The sequence below is a fragment of the Trichophyton verrucosum genome, assembly GCF_000151505.1.
Source record: "Trichophyton verrucosum HKI 0517 chromosome Unknown contig00740_1.f1.exp, whole genome shotgun sequence".
Classification (NCBI taxonomy): domain Eukaryota; kingdom Fungi; phylum Ascomycota; class Eurotiomycetes; order Onygenales; family Arthrodermataceae; genus Trichophyton; species Trichophyton verrucosum.
This window is the reverse complement of record NW_003315259.1, coordinates 1-22,778: the sequence shown is the minus strand read 5'-3', so window position 1 is coordinate 22,778 and position 22,778 is coordinate 1. Positions and strand designations below refer to the sequence as shown.

The following is a 22,778-nucleotide window of genomic DNA, read 5'->3' as shown; positions in this document are numbered from 1 at the left end:
TTCTTGTTTCTTTGCTTTCCTACTTGTTTCGCTTTCACTCCCCGTCGCCTTCGCCTCTGCCCATGTGCAGGCTTGACGGGTCGAGTTGAACCCCATACACCACACTCCGAGTTTCCACCATTTTAATCCTTCTTCTTCTTCTTCTTCGCCTTCCTGTGTTTTTTGACTATTGCTTTTTTACTGGTTGCGTTCAGTTTGATTCCCGACTGACGAAGAGATGAGAAAAGAAAAAATTTGGTCCTGCGAGAGAATGCGGATCGACGAATGATCTGATTACTTATCCTTACCTACTTACCTTACTTATGACCTGAGATGAAGATGAAAGAAAGAAGAATTGCTTTATCTTTTTTTTTTTTTTGGAGTTATTTAATAATTTAAATCTTGCTATGGATAACTATCTATATCTACTTGGTGATGTATTTACGCAGCTCTTACATACCTGACTTTCCCTCCTTGTCTTACTCTCTCGCTTCCCTAGCATACTGCATCTCGGGTCCTAGCTATATCTGCATCAATCAATTGTTTAATTCCTTCACTTCATCTATATCTACTTCTACGTCACTTCACTTCACTTCACTTCACCTGCTGCGTCTTCCTGCTGCGCCTTCAAGGTTGATGCCTGTCACGTGACCTCTACGTCATCTGCCGAGGCTGAAGCCTGGCCGGTGGCTTGTTCCGCTGACTCATCACTGCTCGACATCTGATTGGTTCTCGCACCTTCCAGCAGCTTCTGCCTCCCTGGCTTCCGCTTTCGGCCTTAGCGCGGGCAGTCACCGCCCCTCTCCGCAAAGGCGCAGCCGCCCTATAAAAGGCCCGCCCGCCGCCTGCCATGACTCCCTTTCTTCCTCTTCCTTACAACCCCATCAAGCATCACGCATCAGGCCACTTCTCGACACCAAACTCCCCAGTGCCATCAGCTCCCCCCGCGCCAGCCATCATATACTTGTACCCTCCCTTGCTCTCGTTACAACACATAGACGTCCATCACCATGCAAATTTTCGTCAAGACCCGTAAGTTGAACCAGGCAGACAACAGTGCTGTTAGGAAGAAGGTCGAGTGCTAACGGCTTGCAGTCACCGGCAAGACTATCACCCTCGAGGTGGAGTCCAGCGACACTATTGACAACGTCAAGACCAAGATCCAGGACAAGGAGGGCATTCCCCCAGACCAGCAGCGCCTGATCTTCGCAGGAAAACAACTCGAGGACGGCCGCACCCTCTCCGACTACAACATCCAGAAGGAGAGCACCCTTCACCTCGTCCTTCGTCTCCGTGGTGGCATGCAAATCTGTAAGTTTTACGCAATTTTACCCCTCGCCACCCACCACCCACCAACCAGAAACAACAACTAACACCATTTCCCAACCAGTCGTGAAAACTCTGACCGGCAAGACCATCACGCTTGAGGTCGAATCCAGCGACACCATCGACAACGTCAAGACCAAGATCCAGGACAAGGAGGGCATCCCACCAGACCAGCAGCGCCTGATCTTTGCAGGAAAACAGCTCGAGGACGGCCGGACCCTCTCGGACTACAACATCCAAAAGGAATCAACTCTCCACCTTGTCCTGCGTCTGCGTGGAGGCATGCAGATCTTCGTCAAGACGCTGACGGGCAAAACCATCACGCTCGAGGTCGAATCCAGCGACACGATAGACAACGTCAAGACAAAGATCCAGGACAAGGAAGGTATTCCGCCAGACCAGCAGCGTCTCATCTTTGCGGGGAAACAGCTCGAGGACGGCCGGACGCTGTCCGATTACAACATCCAGAAGGAGAGCACGTTGCATTTGGTGCTGCGGTTGCGAGGCGGTAACTAGATGGATGGGTGTTCGAACGTTGCTGGGTAATGACCTTTTCTTTTTAACTTCTTGGGATGAGATGCGTTTTTTTTTCACCACTTTTAACTACACCGGTTTCTTTTTAATGGCGTTGGGGGAACGGATGATGATGCTTTTACCTAAACTCTCTTGCTCGACTGATTCTGGGACTGGCACGTCCGTTCTTTTTTTTACGCTTCCTAAAGTACTTCTAGATAAATCTAGTTTACTCCCCTAAACACACCTCAATAAAGCTCTTTTGAAGCATTTGTTTTGTTGTTGCTGTTGTAGTGCAGTGCGTAGATTTGTTCTTGTAGAACTTGCTCTGGAGGAAGATGGCTATGAAGGATGGCTAGTTAGTTATCGATAAGGGCGGATGGATCAAAAGGCTCCATGGTTCGGAACATCTGGCCGGTACCTTAAATGCTTGCTTCCAATACTCTATTCTAATATTCTAAACCTACAACGTATTCTATAGTCAGTCCTTCAAATCTCAAATACATCTTCAGAACATTCAAACCATTCAACCCTTCCTCCCATCTATATCACTCTATTCAACTCTCTCACCCTCAAAATCAACATCCAACATCCTAACGATCTCCCTGCTCCTTGCCCTTCTGGGGTCCTTTGCAGCCTAGATATGCAGTCATTTGGCCGGAATGAATATACCCTGTCTCAATCTAGGCAGCAACACCCCCCTTGGCTGGCCCTTCTCGTTCAATTGGCCGATACACCTGTACGGCTCTGTTGGATATATGACTGCAAAGGGAGAGAGGGGTAGCCATCTCAGGTCTATAAAGAGGCAGTGAATTCCCATCTTCCTTCCTTCTCTTTCTCTCTCTCTTCTCTATCTCAAGACATCTCGAAGAACCAAGAATCTGAAATCATATATATTGTCCTGAAAGCTCACATCGAAGCAAAACTTTGCGTAAGGAACCCGTTCCAAAAGATGATGTGATTGAATGGCTAATGGGAGGTGAAAGAAAAATGTCCTCGTCCTTGACCGAAGATATTAAGGTGGAGCTTCAAATGAGGCTCATCGAGCAGAAGCAGCTCGAGGAGGAGGCTGTCAGAATCGAAGCGTTCATGGACACCATCCGGAGCGACATCGCAGCGATGGAGTTGATGTCCTCCAGTGCCCGAAATGCGCGGGGACAGCGAGACCGATACGCTACGATGTCTCCTGAGGAGGAGCTGGCACATTACGAGCAGGAACTGGACGATGTCAGACAAAGAATAGATGCCCTGCAGGCCGCTATCGAGTTGTTAGAACAGCAACTCTAAGGCAGACAAATAAAGTAAGGCCCCCCTCCTCATCGTCGCCGTTTAGCTATGATACAACAGACAATGATACTGACACCAACCAGCGAACAGGGAACCCAGCAATGAAGTGGGCTCAATGTGTTTTTGATGTTTTTGAAGTCGAGTTTCTTCCAAATCCTGTAGATAGCTGAATCCGCATCTTCGCCGCTCTTAGACAAGGTGTTGGAATCCTTTCCTTCCGCTGGCTTAAGTACCAGAGGAGCAGCCGGCTGGGTTGGCTCTAATCCTGCCAGTGCTAACTCCTTCTTATAAGCCTCGAGGTCGGACAGTACTCTCTGCAGTTCTTTTTCCTGTCGTTTACGCACTTTGAGTTTATAGAAACTATCCACTCTTTCTCCACTGTCAGTTCCGTGATATATGTTGTCCAGCAGGTTCCAGTAGACATTGCCAAGGTAGCGTGGTTTTAAAAGAGCGTAGGCAATGAACAACTTTTCCGATTTGAGATGTCTGTTCCATAGTTTGACCAGGGGAAGACATAATTTCAGCTTCTTATCTGGGTTATAATGTTGGTCTTCCCTATCTCTTGCGGCTCGCTGAAACTGAGAAACGCATACGTCAAGTACAAGGTGGTAGGGCCTCGTAGTTGCAGCTGGAAGTTCCTGGCCACATATCCAGGACGGTGGAATAAACATTTGCGATGGGACTGTGTGGCTCCATTCCCAATCGATGACTGAGATGATGTTCAGGTCATCATCCACGAAGATATTGGGAGGTCGAAGATCCCCGTGCATCAGAAGGAATGGTCCATGGTTGTCCCTTTCGTCTACCCATTCCATCACAATGCCTTGCGATGCAAATATGCCATATAGATAGTTCCGTGCATCCGTCTCGTTGAAAACGCTGTCTCTCGAATGGTAGAAGTCGTTGAAGACCAATTTCATAACAGTATAGACGTAGTCAATCGTGGAACTGTAGGTCTGATGGGCTGGAATTATCTCGGAGCTCTTCAGGCCGCTGAGTTCTTGGTCGTTCAGCTCGATAGTGAGCGGCCGGTTATGTTCAAAAACCCAGTTTTCGTCATTGCTGTCTAGCGTCAAGGCACCAATACGATCAAACTGGTGACGGTGAAGTTGGAGGTATATATCTGCAAGCTGGCCGTAAAGATACAGCTCCTGCTCTTTAGGAAGCTTTGATATCCTTCCATGGAGTGTATTGCCCATGATGTACTCTACGGCCATAAATGGAAGGTTAAGGAGGTTATCCCGGTTTATGGAATAATGGTACAGCCGTGGAATAGGAATCGTGGTTTTCTCGGCGATGAACCTATTTAATAGAACAGTACCGTTAGCTACATGTTGACAATAGCTTGAATGCAGCAATGGACATCTTGAAGTTTCCTATCCTTACTTCATTGTTGCTATCTCGCTTCGCAGCTTCTCCTCGGGAAAAGCGAGACGCGGAAGCAAGGGAATTCGGATCATCCATCGTTCGGTCGTCTCCTGCGTTGACGCTGAATCGGCAGCGTCGGGGATCTGCTCCGTAAACACAATGGGAAAGCAGACATTATAGCTCCCTTTCTTTGGGTCTGAGAAGATTTTACATGATTTTTTCTCAGGGTGCAAGGAGGAGGCCAACTCGCAGACTAGAGATGGCTCGATTGAGTCAATGAACTCTTTGACTTTCTTCTCGAGTATGTGGCTGGTGAGCTGGTCCATCGTACCAGCGAAAGAGTGACAGACTGTTCCCGTACCTAGCAGCCAGCAAAAGTGTTTGCCTGGAGCAGCGGATGAGCGGAGCTGCCGTCGTTAAAACTTAACTAAGCGCTAGGCGCGAACTAACTAGTTAGGCTAGGCGCCAGCAGTTAGTCAAGAAACTTACGGAGCTATCTCTACTCGTTATCAGCAAAGCTGCAGGAATATATCCACTTCATGAGTCCGACGAAGCCGAACAGGCCTTGGTGATTGGATTATTGGGTGCAGAGTGAGGGGATTCCCAGCAGTATTGTGGTCTAGAGCACATCACTGGGCGGTACGGTGGTAGTTATGCCCTCCTACTTCTACCACCTCATTCTCGAAGTCCTCTCCCACCCCCAGGCCAGCACAGCGCATACACCTTCAAAGGACGCACAAAAACATCCGAACACTGAGACCTCTCTCGAAGAATACGCTTTAACGCTCAAATCCCTACGTGAATCTGTACGGCCGTTTCGTAGGAAGAAAGCCAAACCCTCGCCGAACGTTGCCACCGATCTTGCGAACCACCTAGCTACCACGTCCCTACAAGACACGGAGATACATACAGATCACGATCCCCGAACAGACACCCTCACCATACAGGGCGTCGATATGGTTCATAACGAGATATCCAGAGGCATAGGGTCGAATGTTATTAGCGGCTTAGCTACGAAGGGCAAATATGTCCCTCTTGATCTGGGTTTGACGGATAGCGTGTATGGGATTGTTCATCTTTACCGTGATGCAGAGGAAACACCTTCGCTAGGCCAGGATAATCATGATCAGGATCTGTTCTATTTGCAGGGTGTAGGGTCTTCTTCACATGCGCCTGCTTCGAACCATCCATCTGCGTCTTGTCCTGCTCATGCGTCAGGTTCCAGAGCCGCAGGTGGGCCAGCGGAAGAAACGCTTTCGTTGGACGATTGTACAACGTTATGTATTCTTGCAGTCCCGTCATACCTCTCTCCCTCGGATTTTCTGGGGTATGTAGGTGAACAGACGATGGAGGACGTTAGTCATTTCCGGATGGTGAAGACTGCGAGGGCAAATCGATATATGGTTCTAATGAAGTTTCGGAGTGGGAAAAAGGCCAAGGAATGGCAGAATACTTGGAACGGGAAGCTATTTAATAGCATGGAGGTATCTTTTTTTGTGCTCTTTATTTTGAAATGATTCTCTGCTGACTTGCTACCATAGCCTGAAGCTTGCCATGTGGTATTTGTCAAAGACGTGGAGATACAGGTTAGTTCTTCTGCAGCGGAGTCAAAGTTCCCCGATATGAAGAACGATCCGTTTCCCTTTTCGGATGCACCTTCAACAATGTCGAGTAAACCGCTGGCTCCACCTACACCATCGTTGATAGAATTGCCTACTTGTCCTGTATGCCTCGAGCGTATGGACGAGACATCAGGTTTACTTACGATTCTCTGCCAGCATGTTTTTCACTGCACTTGTCTACAGAGATGGAAAGGAAGTGGGTGCCCGGTCTGTCGGTATACGCAGGACGATCTAGGGAAGCGGAATGTCAACTTTGCCATGGATGAGGGACCGAGCGAGTGTAGCGTCTGCCATTCAGAAGTTAATCTCTGGATATGTCTGATATGTGGCAACATCGGCTGTGGGCGGTACGATGGAGCGCACGCCTTCGATCACTACAAGGAGACATCCCACTCGTTCGCCATGGATCTCACCTCCCAGCGTGTCTGGGATTACCTAGGAGACGGCTATGTCCACCGTATCATCCAGGGTAAATCAGATGGCAAGCTCCTAGAACTTCCAGCCAGGGGAGACAGCGCGCTCGATCCTCCAGATTGGAGCGATGCCGTGCCGCGAGAAAAATTCGAAAACATCAGCGTCGAGTATACCCACCTACTCACCAGCCAACTTGAGAGCCAGCGCGTTTACTTTGAAGAGCAAGTTGAGCGTGCCGCAGATAAAGCTTCCAAGGCCAGCGCAAGCGCATTATCCGCCCAGGAGGCAGCAGAACGGCTTGCCAGAGATATGGAGAAGCTACAGTCGCAGTATGATTGTTTAACTCGAGAAACCATCCCGTCTCTGGAGCGTGACAAGGCGCGCGCCGAGCGCCGAGCAGAAAAGTTCGAGTCCATGTCTCGGACGATGGAGAAGCAATGGCGGGAAGAGAAGACGATGAATGCCAGCTTAATGGAGCGAGTAGAATTTCTTGATGCAGAGGTGACCAAACTGAAGGCCGCAAACGAGGATCTGGCAGAGCAGAATCGAGATCTTACATTCTTCATTAGCGGGACTGAACGGTTGAAGAACCAGGGCGAAGATGTCGTAGAGGGAACAGTCAGCGTTCCAGATCCCCCGACATCAAGTTCGAAGCGGAAAGGAAAACGCAAGGCAAAGAAGTAGATCAGGCATATGTTCTTCACCTGATTGACGCTTCACTATGTTCTTACTCGGCGATCAGACCCCGATTATCCTCCCGTTGGCACTAGATCTTACATATCGATCAGCGAACTAGGCTGGCTCCGACGAAGCTCCCGCTCCGAAAACAGCTACTTGTCATGTGCTGCCTGGCAGGGATGGGGCTAACAAATATCTCTTTGGGATGAACAGCACATTTAATGCCTGTATTATACTGTATGCTACGTGGACAGACGACATGAATCATTTTTACGAGATACGATATTAACGGGAACGGATGGGAAAATGTGCAAACTGGGAATACCAGTAAGTCAGCTCTATCCGTTGTGCAAACGCCGAGGATCATGTCCAATGGGAACGAAGGGGCAAAACGAAGCGATGAAGCAAAGCAAATCCCACGCAGTTTATTTTCGTTCCGAGGAGGAGAAGGATAATTGATCATCGGCAAGGAAGCAGAGTAGAGCAGTTAGTTATCTGAATAAGCAAATACAAGCTATGCATGAACATTTGTGACGAAAATGGAGATGCCAAAAATATGCCCATTGAAAGTAACTAGAATTCCATGCCCTTTCCGAGCTTGCCGATAATAAATCAATTGGGCCTGAAAGGTCTTTTCCACCCAGCCAACGCAATAACAATATAACCTAGTAACTAGTAACTGGTTAGATGTGATAAGTGCAGAAACCGTTCGTATAGATGTAGCTGCAGCATCACATGCCCCTACAGAGCCTTTCCGCTCTGGCTTGACGAATGAATGGCACGAACACCAGTTCCCACAACCTGCCTATATACCTTATCCTCGCTTCAGCGGGAAGAGAACAAGCAATTTATGATTTCGGGAGCTAGCTAGCGGGATAGCCAAGTAGTTAATTGGGAGGGTCGGTTGTCGGGTTGTTGTGGCATGCTGTGAGTTGGTGAAGCTGGCGGTGCGCGGGCCCCCTCTATGTTTGAGATGTGCGCCACATCGGAGCTTAGAAGGGCTGGAATGTAGAAACTTCATCTGGAATCCCCGATACCGGTGTTCGGATTCCGCCCAATGTGCAAGGGTGGATTGATTGACGATAGGATGTGTTGGTGCCGGAAAGGCGGAGGAAGAAAGGGAGTATGGGGTATGGGGGAGAGGTTTACTGCTGCTGCATGCGTCCATGTCCAACTAACTCGGGAGGATTGGAAATATATCCAGAAACGTTGGTCTAGAAGCGGACTGCCGTGGGACAAGGATAGCGTGGCCTCTGTGCGATGTAATGTCCTTAGGAAGCTTGTTCATGGGACACAAGCCCGGAGCATCCTCTGCACTGTTGCATCTCCCGTTCCGTTTGTTTGTTCGCTGTTTCGCATCTCGCTCCCGTGTTTGGGAAATATGAGCTTTCCTTCACCGCTCTCCGCTGCGGGTGAGCCATCCCTTTTGTTGGTTCCTGGTGTTGAATTATCGCATCCAGCCTGCTGCCATTGGCTACTATTGCAGGAACACCCGCAGGGCCGTATAGTTGCTTTTTCTTTTGCTCTCAACAGCATCGGTCTCCTTTTGCTCTACGGAATATGCATCTGTGACTTTCTTCTCTACCTATCTTCCTAGTACTGAGCACTGTGTTCCGCAGTAGCATATCTATCTCCCTCGCACGCTCCGCAGACCGACCGCGGACCTCCGAGAACCGAGCACCGAGGAAACTGCCGTCCATCCCGTCCAGCGTTCGGCTGCGGCGGAACAAGCGAGCGGCTGAGCGCGCCAAGCGGTCGGAATTTCTTGGCTAAAACGTGATAAGGCCCATGCGCTCCGCCAAGGTTGGCGCAATGCACGGAATGCCCCACTTGCCTTTGTTCTATTGGTTAATAGCGAAGAAGGCTGAGCGGGCGCTCACGTGGCTGTGCAATAAGCCAATGGGAGCGCAGAGAGCGAGCATGGGAGGAGTGGCGGGCCAAGCCTTTCCGGCCGCGTGCAGGGGAGGAAAGGAACGTCCTTTATTTATGAAGCAGCGCTTTTATGCATCGTTCCACCCGTATAATCCCTGCGCTTAGTCGCTGGCTTGCTTTTTCCGCGCGTTTCTCGGATCTGGGGGAATGTCAAAGAAGATGTGATAAGGCAGCCCATCCGGTTTACTGGAAAGCCTAAATCACAGTTTTCTCACCTTGGGAAAAAAACCCTTCCGATGGGGGCTCGCAACATCCCGAGGAAATATCAGCATCCCATCTGTCTGCACGCCGAAATCACAAGGGACAATAATATCATGGTTCTCAAGAACCCTGAACGCCAAGCGGCCTCTCTATCAGAAGCGCCTCTCGCCTGGGAAGCTCCTGGGCCTAGAGCGAAAGTCAGTCCGGCGGTTGCAGCGCCCTGATAGGATCTTGCCGCTGGCTCGACCCACCATGTCCTTGGTCGCCGCCCAGCACGCTCGGAGCTCGACGGTGGCAGCCAAAGTAACCCAGGGTTCCTGACGTCACAGCGTACCGAACTTGGTCCGCCATAACTCTGCGGTGTTCTTGGCAAATACACGATTTCCGAGGAGGGAGCGGGCGGGACCTGGATATATAAAGTCCTGCGTGGCCCCCGCATCCATCAAGCTTCTTCGCCGTGTGAAGCATATCTGATTGCTATAACTATACCAAGAACCCCCCCAGGAGAGGTGTATTCGATCGTTTTGTCTATCACCTATTGCGCTGTTCAAAGTATATATCTTTGGACTCCACTTCCCACCTTATAAACACTGTTTCATAACAAAAGGACTCCTGCCCCGGCAAAGAACGAAGAGAGCACGTGTGACATTTCGTGATGCCTTCCAAGAAGGATGGCATAAATCAAGAGTATGAGCAACATCCCTTTCTGCTCTCTATCGACCGTCTCGCCCAGGAGCTCGATACCAACATCGACACCGGTCTGAGTGATGCAAAGGTCGGCCAGCTTCAAGAAAAGTATGGTGCCAATCGGCTCTCTGGGGAGGGGGGTGTCAAATGGTACACCCTCCTCGGAAAGCAGATATCAAATGCCATGATACTAGTAAGTTCAATACTTTGCCCTTATCCCTTCGTCCATCTAGACTAGATATCTTCGTGGTGTTGTAAGCATCCAGTGAATCAATATGTATGATAGAATCATTCTTAAAACATTGGTTAAGCTTGACAATTTTGATATGATATCACTTCTTCAACCTATCATGGCGGGAAACCAAATAATAACAGCGTTTCTTTCTCTAGGTCCTCGTACTAGCAATGGCACTTTCATACGGTGTCTCCGATTATATTGAAGGGGGTGTCATCACTGCTGTTATTGTGATCAACGTCCTCATCGGATTCTACCAGGAGTTCAAAGCCGAGAAGAAAATGGACTCTCTGCGATCTCTGTCCTCTCCCTCCGCAAACGTCATCAGAAACGGCAACGCCATCACTGTTCCATCAGGAGAAGTCGTTCCAGGAGACGTTGTTCAGATAAAAACTGGAGATACTGTTCCTGCCGACTTAAGGCTCTTTGAAGCCATGAACCTTGAATGTGATGAAAAGATTTTGACTGGAGAGGCCGCCCCCGTTGCCAAAGATACTGAGTTCGAAGCTAGTGGTGATGAGGTGACTGTAGGTGTTGGAGACCGCCTCAACATGGCCTACTCTTCCTCCACCGTAACCAAGGGCCGTGGTCGTGGAATCATCGTCTTTACCGGAATGTATACGGAAATTGGCAAGATAGCACAGTCTATGCAAGGGAAAAAGAGGAAAGCCGGCCGCTCCATGTCTTCCAAGCACGGCACCTTCCAGCCAGTCAAGGGAGGTGCTTTGCGTATCTGGGATGCGATTGGAAAGTTCCTCGGCTTGACTGAGGGGACTCCCCTGCAGATTAAACTGAGTAAACTTGCCTATTCCCTCTTTGGATGCGCCATCTTGCTTGCTATTATTGTCTTTGGAGTTAACAAGTTCAACGTGACGGACGAAGTCGCTATCTATGCCATATCAACTGGTAAGTAAAACCCATGTAACATCCGATAGTTACATGCTTCGACTTTAACTAACTGCCGAAATAGGAATCGCCATTATTCCCGAATCACTTATTGCCGTCCTTACAATCACAATGGTGGTTGGTATGACCCAGATGCGAAAGCGACGAGTGGTCGTTAGGCAACTTAGTGCTCTCGAGGCTCTAGGAGGTGTTACCAACATTTGCTCAGATAAAACAGGGACTTTGACTCAGGGACAAATGGTAACACGTAAAGCGTGGCTTCCTGGCGTGGGAATTTACTCCCTAACCAAGTCCAACGATGCTACTAACCCAACCCGTGGAACTGTCACTCTCGGAAAGTCACCAGCAACCCGACAGGAGGCAGAACAGGAACGCGAGCGCAAACGCTCCGAGCAAGATGCTCTTCGAAGTGCCGCTGGTTTGAAATTTGACGTCCCTGCCGAGAAAGAAGAACGAGACCAACGACGAAAGGAGGAGATTCGTAATGAGAAGCAGGCAGAAGAAGATGACGATGATGAGGGATCTGAAGAAGCCGTCCTCCCAGAGGTTGTCCCTGAATTGGCCGCTTTTCTTGAATCTGCTGCATTGTGCAATCTAGCAACTGTCCGCTATGACGAGTCTGCCGGCTCCTGGCAAACAATGGGTGACCCAACCGAAGTTGCCCTGCAAGTGTTTGCCCATAGGTTTGGGTTTGGCAAGAAATCTCTCGAGGCTGAGAATGGATGGAAGCCTCTGGCTGAATACCCCTTTGATAGTACCGTGAAGCGCATGTCTGTCATCTACAAACGTGACCAGGGGGATGGAACTGTCATCTTCACCAAAGGAGCCGTTGAAAGAATCTTGGATCTATGCACCTCGGTTGGATTTGGCGAGAAACGTGAACCCATGACCCCTAAAATGAAGGAACAAGTGCTCGACCAGATGGGATTCCTTGCCGAACAGGGACTACGAGTTCTAGCGATTGCTCAGAAACCCGGCCCTAAAAGCCTTGACAAGAATACCGAAATTCCAAGAGATCAAGTTGAATGTGATCTTACATTGTTAGGATTAGCTGGTTTATATGATCCTCCGAGATTGGAGACCAAGGATGCTGTCAAAGGTATGTGCCGACCGTCTTACTCTTGTGATCGCACACAGGCTTCAATATGCTAACCACTTTCTAAAATATAGAATGTACCATGGCCGGAATTCGTGTCCATATGTTGACTGGTGACCACCCTTCCACCGCAACCGCCATAGCAAAGGAAGTAGGAATCATTCCACGCAACACTGGCACCTTATCTGCAGCAGAATCGGCATCTTTGGTCAAAACTGCCGCTGAGTTCGACGGAATGACCGACCAAGAGATTGACGCCCTGCCTTCCCTACCACTTGTGATTGCCCGATGCGCCCCTGACACAAAGACTCGAATGATCGCTGCGCTCCACCGCCGCGGCAGATACTGCGCCATGACAGGAGACGGAGTCAACGATGCACCCTCCCTTCAGGCTGCGGATGTTGGAATTGCCATGGGTATGGGAGGCTCAGATGTTGCAAAATCGGCATCTGACATTGTGCTTACCGATGACAACTTTGCTAGTATTGTCAATGCCATCGAGGAAGGACGACGCATGTTTGAAAATATCCAAAAGTTCATTCTGCATCTTCTAACGTCGAACATTGGTGAGGTAGTTCTTCTGATTATGGGCCTTGGATTCAAGGATCAAAAGGGGTTTTCTGTCTTCCCACTTTCACCACTGCAAATCCTATGGATCAACATGTTGACCTCCTCATTCCCTGCCTTCGGACTAGGCCGTGAAAAGGTTTCCGCCGCAGTCATGCATCGTCCTCCACATGATACCAAGAAGGGTGTATTTACCTGGCAGATTGTGGTTGATATGATGGTCTACGGCATCATCATGGGAGCTTGTACATTGCTTACCTTCGTGATAGTGGTCTACGGCGTTGGAAACGGCATGGAAGATCTGGGAATTGATTGTAACCATGCCGCCAGCGATAGCTGCAATGTTGTTTTCCGTGCCAGAGCAGTGGTTTTCGCTGAGCTGACTTGGCTTATTCTCATCTCAGCATGGGAATTCAAACACCTTCGTAACAGCATGTTCAACCTTGAACCATACCGTGACCACAGCGACGACACTGTTCCTTTCTTCCCCTTCTTCCACGATATTTGGGAGAATCAATTTCTCTTCTGGGCTGTTGTTATCGGAGCCCTCTCGGTTTTCCCAGCTGTCTACATCCCGGGACTGAACACCAAGGTTTTCAAACACCAAGGTATCACTTGGGAATGGGGTCTTGCTTTTGGATCAGTGGTGATATTTGTTCTTGGTATCGAGGCCTGGAAGTTTGTCAAACGACGCACTGGATGGTTTGCAGAGGGCGAAGATTATGGTGGTGTCGCAGCCACCGGCTTCCGCAGAAGATGGCCAAGCCACGAACTTGGTCTTCGTCAAGGCTTCTTCACCTTTGCCAAATCTCTTACCAAGGGCAGTGAAAGGAGTATTCCTGTGGGTCCAGAAAGTGGAAGGTCAAGTGTTATGGGCAGAGATAATCACCGTCGTCTTGATGATGGCGGAAGAGCGAAGGAAACAGTTTGAGTTTGGCAGCTTTTCTTTTGTTACAAAAAGAATTTAACTCGTATAACTACAAGGGAGGCCTGGTGATTCAGGAAGAAAGACTGGGTGGTATAGATATGATGAAGATATGATTTGTGGCCCTATCTGACGATATATCAAATGTGAGTAATGATCAATGCGCAAAGCAAGGGAAAAAGGCCGAGTTGAGCTTTGCCTGAATATATAGTTATGAGTTAATATTCCTCCGAGTTCGAATTTTATCAAGACTTTTATCTTCGATTTCCGACTGCTTAAACGTCCGCTGAGTTTATATCGTCTGTAATGTTATATATTTTGAAATTATTAATAAGAAGAGTATCATAATTATAGTGACTAGATTATTACACAGCACAGGAGCGAAATGTCCAATATATGTTGGAATATGTGCCGTCCAGGCAGAGGTATAGTACATCGTTTTCAGGGGGAGCCACAGTTGGAAATATTGACATCAATAGGAGAGAATCTTTGCTTTTGCTTCTACTGTCCATGCCGAACTAATTCGTGGATTCCGGCTTTTTGGTGTATATTCTCTAGCCCAATTGATCACGCGGGATAAATAGGATCCTGATAGCAGCGATTTCCGTATTCCCCGCATAGATGCGATTATACCAAAGGTCCAAGTCCCAGTCAATCCATTCTGAGATCGCAAGGCAAACATCACCTACCTCACGCTTCATCCATCGAGCCACAGGGATTTCACACCATTCAGGGCCATCATGAAGCAAATAGCATACCCCAAAGTCCACTAGAACGATTGGTCGAGTACGCTGAGCACATCTAGAGTTGTAGTTGATTATAATATCATCATGACGGTAGAAACCACCCTTAAATCCATGTTTATACATCGTAAGCTCGGTATCTATTATGATCTTCAAAAGTCTTTGACGTTCCTGCTGAGAAAAGTCTCCGGCCCCATGTGATTTTATTGACCGTCCAGGAATATATTCTAGGAGAATCAACCGAACAAGACGATTCGTATCATGGCCGGGAACAGGTAATTCCAGGGTGAATGACCCGTAGAACTTGGGTATGCATTTTCCCTGCAGGGGCTCCAATTGTTTATACACTGCAACTTCATGCGAGTAATCGTAATCACAGCAGTAAAATCTGTCGTATATGTATGAATCATGGTCGTTGTAAAGAGGATCGTAGAATTTTGCAAATAGAGTCATATTTTTTTGTGGCCCTTTGTTCTTGGTTGGCTGAACATTCAAGATATCGACAAGCCCTACCTGTGACTTCCGATTATCTCGAAATCGAATTTCCCTGGATATTTTCAAATGGATGATCTGGTTTCCAACGTGACCCGGAGATGGAGGATGTAACAGACAGCGTTCAGCAGGATGTTTCTGTTGTCTCTCAAAGCGCTTACTGAGCTCAATAACAGGGAGGCCACCAGGTGGAGCTGGAATCGGAGGTGGAGCAGTATGAGAGCGAACAGTAAACTCTTGTCCTGAAAAGTAAGGTAATGGAGGTTTACTGACTCGATTAAGAGTACAATAACTGTCCCTTAATTGAGAACAAAGGATTCCAGGGCTCACCACAACTACGTCTTCGTCCATCTTATAACCCGCCAAAATCCCGTGGCACTTTGTTCGGAGATAATATCAAAAAAAAAAGACTGAGCCAAAAGAGTGAGCCAACACTAGTAGCTAGCAGATTGAAGCCGTATATTGAACGAATAACTTCAACCTGGATCACCGATGATCGGTGGCATATTTGAAGATGTTGGGCGTGGCGTCGGGTGCTGACCAATAGAAGCTCACTCAATCCCTTATTCGAAAGTGACGTCAAATCCAGCCTATTACAATCGAGTAACTTCTGCTTATATAATTATTTAAAGTTAATTTTGGGCTAAACGCGGCAACGCCAAATTTGTGGACCTTCGGAGAGCCGCATTAGACGCCATAAGCGCATTTAGTCTCAACTCCCCATAGCCGTTTTCATAGTTGAAATTAGGCGGAGAATGCTTAGCTGAGATGGAATCATATTTTCGCAGTTAATTCGTATTTGGATATAGTGGCAGCAAGGATCCGAAGTGGAATATGTTACCTCCCAAAGCAATTGGGTGTAGATGTGTTTCGGTTACAGACATCAAACTAGCAAGGCCATGCGGAAGAGAATGAAAGACTCTCTTTCGATCACCAGGGTGGTGAGACCATTGAAGTGGCAACTACAGAAGGGGTAGTAACATGTATGACAGAAATTATCTTTGCCTCTTTCAATTCATGACTTATTCTAATCTATATCCTTCTTTACCCCCTTCACATTCGTTTGTTGAGCTCTACACCGCTTGTGCACATACTGGAGTCTGCTGCAACCACGTCTCTCAATCATCGGGTATTAGTGCATGTTTGTATTTAAAAGGGAGCCTACATCAATGAAGCTATCACCCGATTCTTTGAACCCTACATGTCTGTGTTTGCTCTAGGAAAGCAGGTTGCATTGAAAGTAAAGCAGGAAGTAGATACCCGTCTCTATTCACCACTGTAGACCATTCACACTACACCGAAATATGAAACATTCACCAGTATGATTCACTGCCATAGGTCTATTTAAGAGGCAAACTCGCCTACTGCTTAATCCTGAAACTGGATATCAGTTCCAATTCCATGCTCACCCAACACACACTCTCTCCATATTGACTAAAAGCTCACTTTCCTCACAACACTTGAACAAAAATGCCGGCAAGAACATTGAAGCAAACTTTTTATGAAAACCTCACGGTTTACCCCGAAGCCAGGGTACCTAACAACTATCGCTCACTCGGGCCACCAGCCGACGAACAGGTTAAATGTATAATCGTGATTCCAGATCCATTGATAACGCTAGCCCATAGTTACTTATCTCGCATCACGGCCTCTCCTAAAACAGCGCTCGACTCCCTAGCACTCCCAATTGACGATACAATCAACTTTCAGACGGAAGCCGACGTGCTCAGGGCAAGCTGCCTTGAGCTGCTGTACCCCATAAACAAGGCCCTTACAGAGGGTCTCGGAAAGGGGAGCGGGTATTTTGTGGTGGAGAGCGCAAAATGAATACTAGCCGCGTTGACCTGAGATGGTCATACCAAGCAAATGAGAACGCCGAATCCCACGTCTTTGCGATTCTGGAATTCAAAAATACCAGAACTATTCACCCAAGGGAGTTTCGGCCTGCAAATTCGGAGGGTGATGAAATCGAGCGTAAATTGTATACGCAGATGAGACACAATGCAACGAAGATAACGGAACAAATCATGAAGTATCTCGATGATTCGGACGCTCCGTTCCTGGCCGTGTTCGACTGGAACACTATGGGAATCTTCGACTTCACGGAGTATAGACCTCAATCCTGGACACCTGGCAATCCAACCTTTACCTCAATGAGAGAGACCGAATTTGGGCCCCATGTCCATGAAACGCATCGATTCCTGCTGCTGGGATTTCTGTTGAAAGCCCTAGAGTGGCAGAGGGCGCGGTAGCTGCTAAACTGGCATTGGCAGGATCAGCAGAAGTCAGAAATTGCGGTTCCTTTTTCTTTCCTTTGTATTTTCCTTTGTTCCTCTCTCTCTCTCTTCGTTTTCTAGCTTGTTTTAGACTGTTTTGTTGCTTCTTGAGATTGAATGACATGCTGGGTAGTTGGCCGGCAAGGAGGTTGATAGAAATAGAACTCATTTACTAGAGATTAAACTCGTTAACTAGTTAGTTCGTCCTCCATGTTTGCACTGTTTGCATCCTAGCAAGAAATCCAAGTTGAGAATATCGAAACATCCAAGATAAATAAATAACCAGCTACAACTAGCTGACTGTCTCCCAACCCTCCTGTTAAGTTAAACGAGAGACGAGACGGCGGTCCTAGAGCTCTGCTGGCCGATCTGATACCATTGTCTGCCAATCAACTGGTTAGTTACATCCGATGCAACAGCTATAACCGGCCGACTCCAACACACAACTGCCCACAGCAGCACCAGCGGCATCACACGTCGACGCAGCGTGTACAGCCCAGCATGGCTCAATGCAGACCATACGGCTGTCTGCGACGATGCATGTCTCTATCTGACGCTCTCCCGCCTCGCACGAGCCCCAATGGCTTGCTCCCAGCCATACACAGCCAACGACGGAAACACTCAACTACACCTCCTCCTCCTCCTCCACCACCGCACTCTTCTTCTTCTTCTTCCTCCTCCTCCTCGGTATCTTCAGCGGAAATGACACATTTCGCGAGTCTGGCGAGTACATGGTGGGACCCGCTTGGTCCTTCACGCATATTACATCTGATGAACCCGCTGCGACATGACTTCATCGCCTCGTGCGTTGGCCAGCAGCAGCGGCAGCAACAACAACAGCAGCAGCAACAAGCCCATGACCAGGACCAAGACCAGAAGGGCGGCGGCGGACTACGTTATTTAGACGTTGGTTGTGGAGGAGGGATATTCGCCGAGTCCCTTGCCAGGACGATACGCACGCCCGGAACAAGTACCAACGCATGCTCTCTTCTCGCTATCGATCCGTCACCGGTAATGATTGAACTAGCCCTCTCACACGCCAGGAAGGATCCAACGCTGCACCAACATCTTCGCACCGGCGCATTCGAGTACCGCAATACCTCGCTGGAGGACCTCACGGATTCGGCTTCGGCTTCGACGGCAGGGAAATTCGATGTAGTTACGCTGTTCGAGGTGCTGGAGCATGTTGATCCGGACCACTCGTCGCCGCGGGCGTTTGTGCAGCGGTGTCTTGATCTGGTGGCGCCGGGCGGGTGGCTTGTTGGCTCGACGATTGCGCGAACGATGCCTGCGTATGTGGTGAATCAGGTCATTGCCGAAGCGCCCTGGCCGATCGGGGTGGTGCCGCGGGGCACGCATGAATGGAGCAAGTTTGTGAATCCCGAGGAGCTGCGAGGGTGGGTGGAAAGGGAGGGTGAGGGTGAGGGTGGTGGTGTTGAGTGGAGGTGTGTAGGGGCGATGTATGCGCCTGGGCTGGGATGGCGGATGGTTCCTGGGGCGGAGTCGTGGGGGAATTATTTCTGGGGGATCAGGCGGGGAGGAAAGCAGGATTAATATTAAGATGATGCATGCATGCATGCAAGATGTATAGTAGATGTATTATTAGTCGGGAAGTTGGTAGCTGAGCTTGGATGGATTGTAGAGGATCTTCATTAACTATAATATATAAATAAAGGACTAGATGATAGAGAGGTGCGCAAACGAAGCAGACAGCCGACTGAAAAAGGAACATACAATGTAGCAGTATCAAGAGTAACGGTTAAAATGTAAGTTAAACGACGATGCCACTGCTCCAGCTCCGGCTCCTGCTTAACGTAATGTGATAATGCCGATGAGAAAAGCAGCTGAAAAACTCGTAGATGGGAAAAATGGACGGATGTAAGATGAGAGCCGTTGGACAGATAGGAAAGACATCAACACACAAGACGCAGAGGTTAAGGAAATTAAGGAAATATAAAATAGATGGGAAATAGATAAGACATAGGAAAGAAAGGAAATATGAGAAACAGGAAAAATAGTAGGAAATAGGAATAGATGGGTAGGAGATGGGGGGGATGCTATTATGAGGATTTTTTTAGTGGTAGGGGAAGGGGGGAGGGGAATGCGCTCAGTGAAGAGCAGAGGGTATCTCTATAGGCCGGGGGGATTGACATAGGGAATTAAGATAAGGAAATAAGAGAAAAAAGTCTGCTAATAATACTGTCACGGAAACAAGGGTTGAATTCGCTTCGACTGTTTTTGACGTCGTTGCGGAGGGGCGGGTGTTAGAGCTCGAGCTTCGGTTTCAGCTCGTAGTTCTCTGGCTCGGACGATTGAGGTCGTCGCGGGAAGAACATGTGCGGCGTTATGCTGCCGGGATATTGATGGTTTGAGGGTTCAGGGTAAGGATATTCCGGGGCAGAGGCAGAGCTGGGAGAAGGCATGCTGCTTAGAGTCGGGGACGCCCAGCCGACAGAGGACAGATGGGGACTGCCGGCGACGCTATTTGGTCTGGGGTCGCTGTTTGCAGGCGGTTCGAGGGGTTGTGGGGGAGCGTAGCCTGACGGGTGCGAGGTGAGGGACGGTCTGTTGTGGTTGTGGTGGTGGTGGAAGGAGGCGGGACCGGAGAGGCTGGTGAGGGTTGGCGAAGGGGAAGTGGGCGAGGCGCGAGGACTGGAGTTTGCAAAGTCCGTTCTGAGATGGGGCGGGAGAGAGGTGTAGTAGTCTGCAGCACCACCGGCGGAAGTAGGGCCACCAGCCGCTGGTGGGCGGGAGGAGAGGTTTAGGGGCGGGAGGAGAGGTTTAGGGGCGGGAGCTCGTTGCCCGGGGAGAGAGAAGGGCGCTGGGCGGGCGAGGGAGTAGAGTGAGCGGAGCCCGGTTCGGAGTACTCTGAGGGTCTGCTGGTGGTGGAGCGGTCTTTGCTGTGACGGAGGTTTGCTTCTGTCTCAGCAGCGGCCTCTTCGATGGTGCCGGTGTGGTGGTTCTGGTGGCGGGTGAGGGTGGTGCGGCGAGTGAAGGTCTTTTGGCAGTTGGCGTAGGGACACTTGTATGGCCGCTTGCCGGAGTGGATTCTGCGGTGTCTGGCGAGCGAGGAGGAGTCGCTAAAGGGCTTGCCGCAGCGATCACACATGTGAGGCTTCTCGCCGGTGTGGACGCGGGTGTGGACGGTCAGGGCAGAACGCTGAATGAACTGTTTACCGCAGCCGGGCCAGTCACACGCGTGCGGTCGAATCCCACTATGAATGCGCTCTATTGACGTTAGTAACTTATATATAAAAGATATAAGAGAGTAGATGGGTAAGTCTTACCGTGCCTGGCGAGGTCGCTTCTCCTGGCGAATCCCTTGCTGCAGGTCTGGCAGTGAAAGGTCTTGAGGGCGGGCAGGCCAGTCGGTCTCATGCTGGTGGTACTCCTGCCGTAGTCTGAGCCATGCGCGCTGTGAGCGTAGCCCGGAGAGGTGCTGGCGTGGTTAGCCTGAGCCTGGACGTGGTACTGGGCGAGGTGGGCCATCTGCGGCAGCGACTGGGTGGACGAGGGGAAGCTGGAGGTCGGCTGGTGGTGGTGGTGATGGTGGTGGTGTTCGCTGGGGGGCGCAGAGGCAGAGCGGTGGTGCTCTGAGGCGCCGAGCTCCGAGGGCGACCTGGACTTTACGGCATCGTCTGTCTGCGACTGGGCGGTGGCCTGGGCGAGGTGCTGCTGGAGCTGGTGGACGTCTGCGGCGACGATGGAGACGGAGGCCTTTTTGTTTAGTATAGTGGTTATATCCATGATGTGGCCACTACCCAGGGGTAGAAGTCGGTCGAGAGGCGTAGGCTCCCGGATCATATACTAATCAGTCAAGTCAGTCAACGATATCTTCAAATAGATATTATAATGCAAAGAGAGAATGGTGTACCTTGATATGGTTGGACAATGTCTTGTTGGAGCGGCCAGATGCAGAGCCCTAGACACAAGCGATGGCAGTCGATGCTATTCCTGTCTCTGGCAAGGTCTGACGGTAGCGGATGCAGTGCAATGCCGCGAGCACGAGTCAGGCAGCGTCCTTATTTCCTGCTGGCAGCGGACGACGGCTGGCTGCGTCCAGAGGCGTCAAGGTCAAGGGGTCGCCCGGCCGACTGCAGGCAGAGAGATGTGTTGATGCAGTGTAAATAAGTAATGAGTAACAAGGTGAAGTCGAATGAGAGAGATCCGCCCGTCTAGCCTCTATCCTCGTGAGTCGTGGGTCGTCAATGCACAATGCAGCCGGAGCCAGTCTATATAGGAGTATACAAGAGCGTATAAGAGTGTATCGAGTGTATAGGAAGTGTTATAAGAGCGGTCGTGATGGTCGTGGTCGTGTCTTCGTGTGGGCGGTTTTTTTGTTTAGTGGGGAGGAAGAAGCCGAAGTCGGTGGCGAGAGACTAGAGGCGTCAGTAAGCAACAGTGAGTAGACAGGCAGAGACGCAGAAGCAGTGATAGATCTTGAATTGTGAAGTTGTAGCTGTAGCTGTAGTTGTAGCTGTAGTTGCTGGTGATGGTGATGGCGATGTTGCTGGTGGTGATGTTATTCTGGTGATGCTGAGGTCGAGTCCAACGTCACAGCAGCAGCAACAATAACAACAGCAACAGTGAGAGTAACAAGAGTAGAGACGGCGCTGTCTGTCTGTCTCCGCCGTCCAGCAGTGAAGAGAAGAAGCAGAGCAGGAAGAAGAGAAATAGCCAGAGACGCCGCGAAAGACGGTGAGACCGCGCAGAGAATAACAACCGCAGGAATGACAATAATAGGAAAAGAAAGAGACTAACCAGGAGATAGAAGAACCTCGCCGTCGAGAGAGAGAGGGAGATAGAGAGAGAGACTGACTGACTGAGTCCTTGAAGGTGAAGTCGAAGTCGAAGTCGAAGTCGAAGTCGAGGTTGAGAAAGAAAAGAAAAGCGACGCAGAGACGAGGATGCTTAATAAAAGAGGCCGGCAGAGAAGAAGACGAAGACGAAGATCAGCCAGCCAGGCAGGATGATAGAAGCCACGAAGAAGAAGAATCGAAGACGGAGAAGAAGAAGAAGACGAAGAAGAAGAAGAAGAAGACGACGAAGAAGAGATCAAGTTTGGGCCTTGGTTATCAGTGCTTTTTCTTCGTCTTTTTCTTTGCTTCTTCGGGCGTTGCTTTTTCCTCGTCGTCTTCGAGAGAGAAGAAGCAAAAGAGAAGCCAGAGAAGAAGAAGAATTAAGCCCAGGCTAAGACCTTCGAGAAGACGAGAGAAGGCGATGAAACGCGGTGGATTGAGGGATCCTTGCTGTCACTAACTCACTAACTCAACTACTAAGTCACTAAGGAATGATAAGGGGAAGAGTTCTTCTGGTCTTCTAGAAAAGAAAAAGGAGGAGGAAAAAGCAAGCTGAGGACGATGATGGATGGGGATGGGATGGTTGGGATGCGATGGAGATGCATGATGGAGATGATGCACGATGGAGAGAGGACGGTGCGATGGCCATGCCGTATTACTGACTTTGATCTACTGGACTGGGTAGAGGTACATAGGTACGGAGTAGATACTCGATGGTAGATGGTAGAGTAC

At 49.4% G+C, this 22,778-nt stretch overlaps 9 protein-coding genes across 9 annotated transcripts; 5 read left to right on the top strand and 4 right to left on the bottom strand.

Moving 5' to 3' along the window:
- Positions 1 to 977: 977 nt before the first annotated feature.
- TRV_06592 (uncharacterized protein) lies at positions 978 to 2,779 on the top strand (the record flags this gene model as incomplete). The annotated part of the gene is made up of 7 exons (XM_003019343.1): positions 978 to 1,011; positions 1,075 to 1,278; positions 1,340 to 1,754; positions 1,822 to 1,998; positions 2,125 to 2,176; positions 2,300 to 2,557; positions 2,603 to 2,779. Coding segments are annotated over 7 exons (1,317 nt in total), but the record flags the coding sequence as incomplete, so codon positions are not given.
- A 355-nt stretch (positions 2,780 to 3,134) lies between these two features.
- TRV_06591 (uncharacterized protein) lies at positions 3,135 to 4,799 on the bottom strand (the record flags this gene model as incomplete). Its single annotated transcript, XM_003019342.1, has 2 exons — positions 3,135 to 4,407; positions 4,492 to 4,799. The coding sequence occupies 2 exons, from the start codon at positions 4,797 to 4,799 to the stop codon at positions 3,135 to 3,137; spliced, it is 1,581 nt and encodes a 526-aa protein (XP_003019388.1).
- Positions 4,800 to 5,126: 327 nt separating this feature from the next.
- On the top strand, positions 5,127 to 7,193 carry TRV_06590 (uncharacterized protein; the record flags this gene model as incomplete). Its single annotated transcript, XM_003019341.1, has 2 exons — positions 5,127 to 5,957; positions 6,015 to 7,193. The coding sequence occupies 2 exons, from the start codon at positions 5,127 to 5,129 to the stop codon at positions 7,191 to 7,193; spliced, it is 2,010 nt and encodes a 669-aa protein (XP_003019387.1).
- Positions 7,194 to 9,975: 2,782 nt separating this feature from the next.
- TRV_06589 (uncharacterized protein) lies at positions 9,976 to 13,742 on the top strand (the record flags this gene model as incomplete). Its single annotated transcript, XM_003019340.1, has 4 exons — positions 9,976 to 10,200; positions 10,398 to 11,148; positions 11,213 to 12,247; positions 12,319 to 13,742. 4 exons carry the CDS (start codon positions 9,976 to 9,978, stop codon positions 13,740 to 13,742), a joined length of 3,435 nt encoding a protein of 1,144 aa, XP_003019386.1.
- A 548-nt stretch (positions 13,743 to 14,290) lies between these two features.
- TRV_06588 (uncharacterized protein) lies at positions 14,291 to 15,322 on the bottom strand (the record flags this gene model as incomplete). Its single annotated transcript, XM_003019339.1, has 1 exon — positions 14,291 to 15,322. One exon carries the CDS (start codon positions 15,320 to 15,322, stop codon positions 14,291 to 14,293), a length of 1,032 nt encoding a protein of 343 aa, XP_003019385.1.
- Positions 15,323 to 17,116: 1,794 nt separating this feature from the next.
- On the bottom strand, positions 17,117 to 17,416 carry TRV_06587 (uncharacterized protein; the record flags this gene model as incomplete). Its single annotated transcript, XM_003019338.1, has 1 exon — positions 17,117 to 17,416. The coding sequence occupies one exon, from the start codon at positions 17,414 to 17,416 to the stop codon at positions 17,117 to 17,119; it is 300 nt and encodes a 99-aa protein (XP_003019384.1).
- A 332-nt stretch (positions 17,417 to 17,748) lies between these two features.
- Positions 17,749 to 18,801, top strand: TRV_06586 (uncharacterized protein; the record flags this gene model as incomplete). Its single annotated transcript, XM_003019337.1, has 1 exon — positions 17,749 to 18,801. One exon carries the CDS (start codon positions 17,749 to 17,751, stop codon positions 18,799 to 18,801), a length of 1,053 nt encoding a protein of 350 aa, XP_003019383.1.
- A 1,207-nt stretch (positions 18,802 to 20,008) lies between these two features.
- Positions 20,009 to 20,994, bottom strand: TRV_06585 (uncharacterized protein; the record flags this gene model as incomplete). Its single annotated transcript, XM_003019336.1, has 2 exons — positions 20,009 to 20,475; positions 20,535 to 20,994. 2 exons carry the CDS (start codon positions 20,992 to 20,994, stop codon positions 20,009 to 20,011), a joined length of 927 nt encoding a protein of 308 aa, XP_003019382.1.
- A 236-nt stretch (positions 20,995 to 21,230) lies between these two features.
- TRV_06584 (uncharacterized protein) lies at positions 21,231 to 22,506 on the top strand (the record flags this gene model as incomplete). The annotated part of the gene is made up of 4 exons (XM_003019335.1): positions 21,231 to 21,370; positions 21,527 to 21,634; positions 21,808 to 21,945; positions 22,134 to 22,506. 4 exons carry the CDS (start codon positions 21,231 to 21,233, stop codon positions 22,504 to 22,506), a joined length of 759 nt encoding a protein of 252 aa, XP_003019381.1.
- Positions 22,507 to 22,778: the final 272 nt, after the last annotated feature.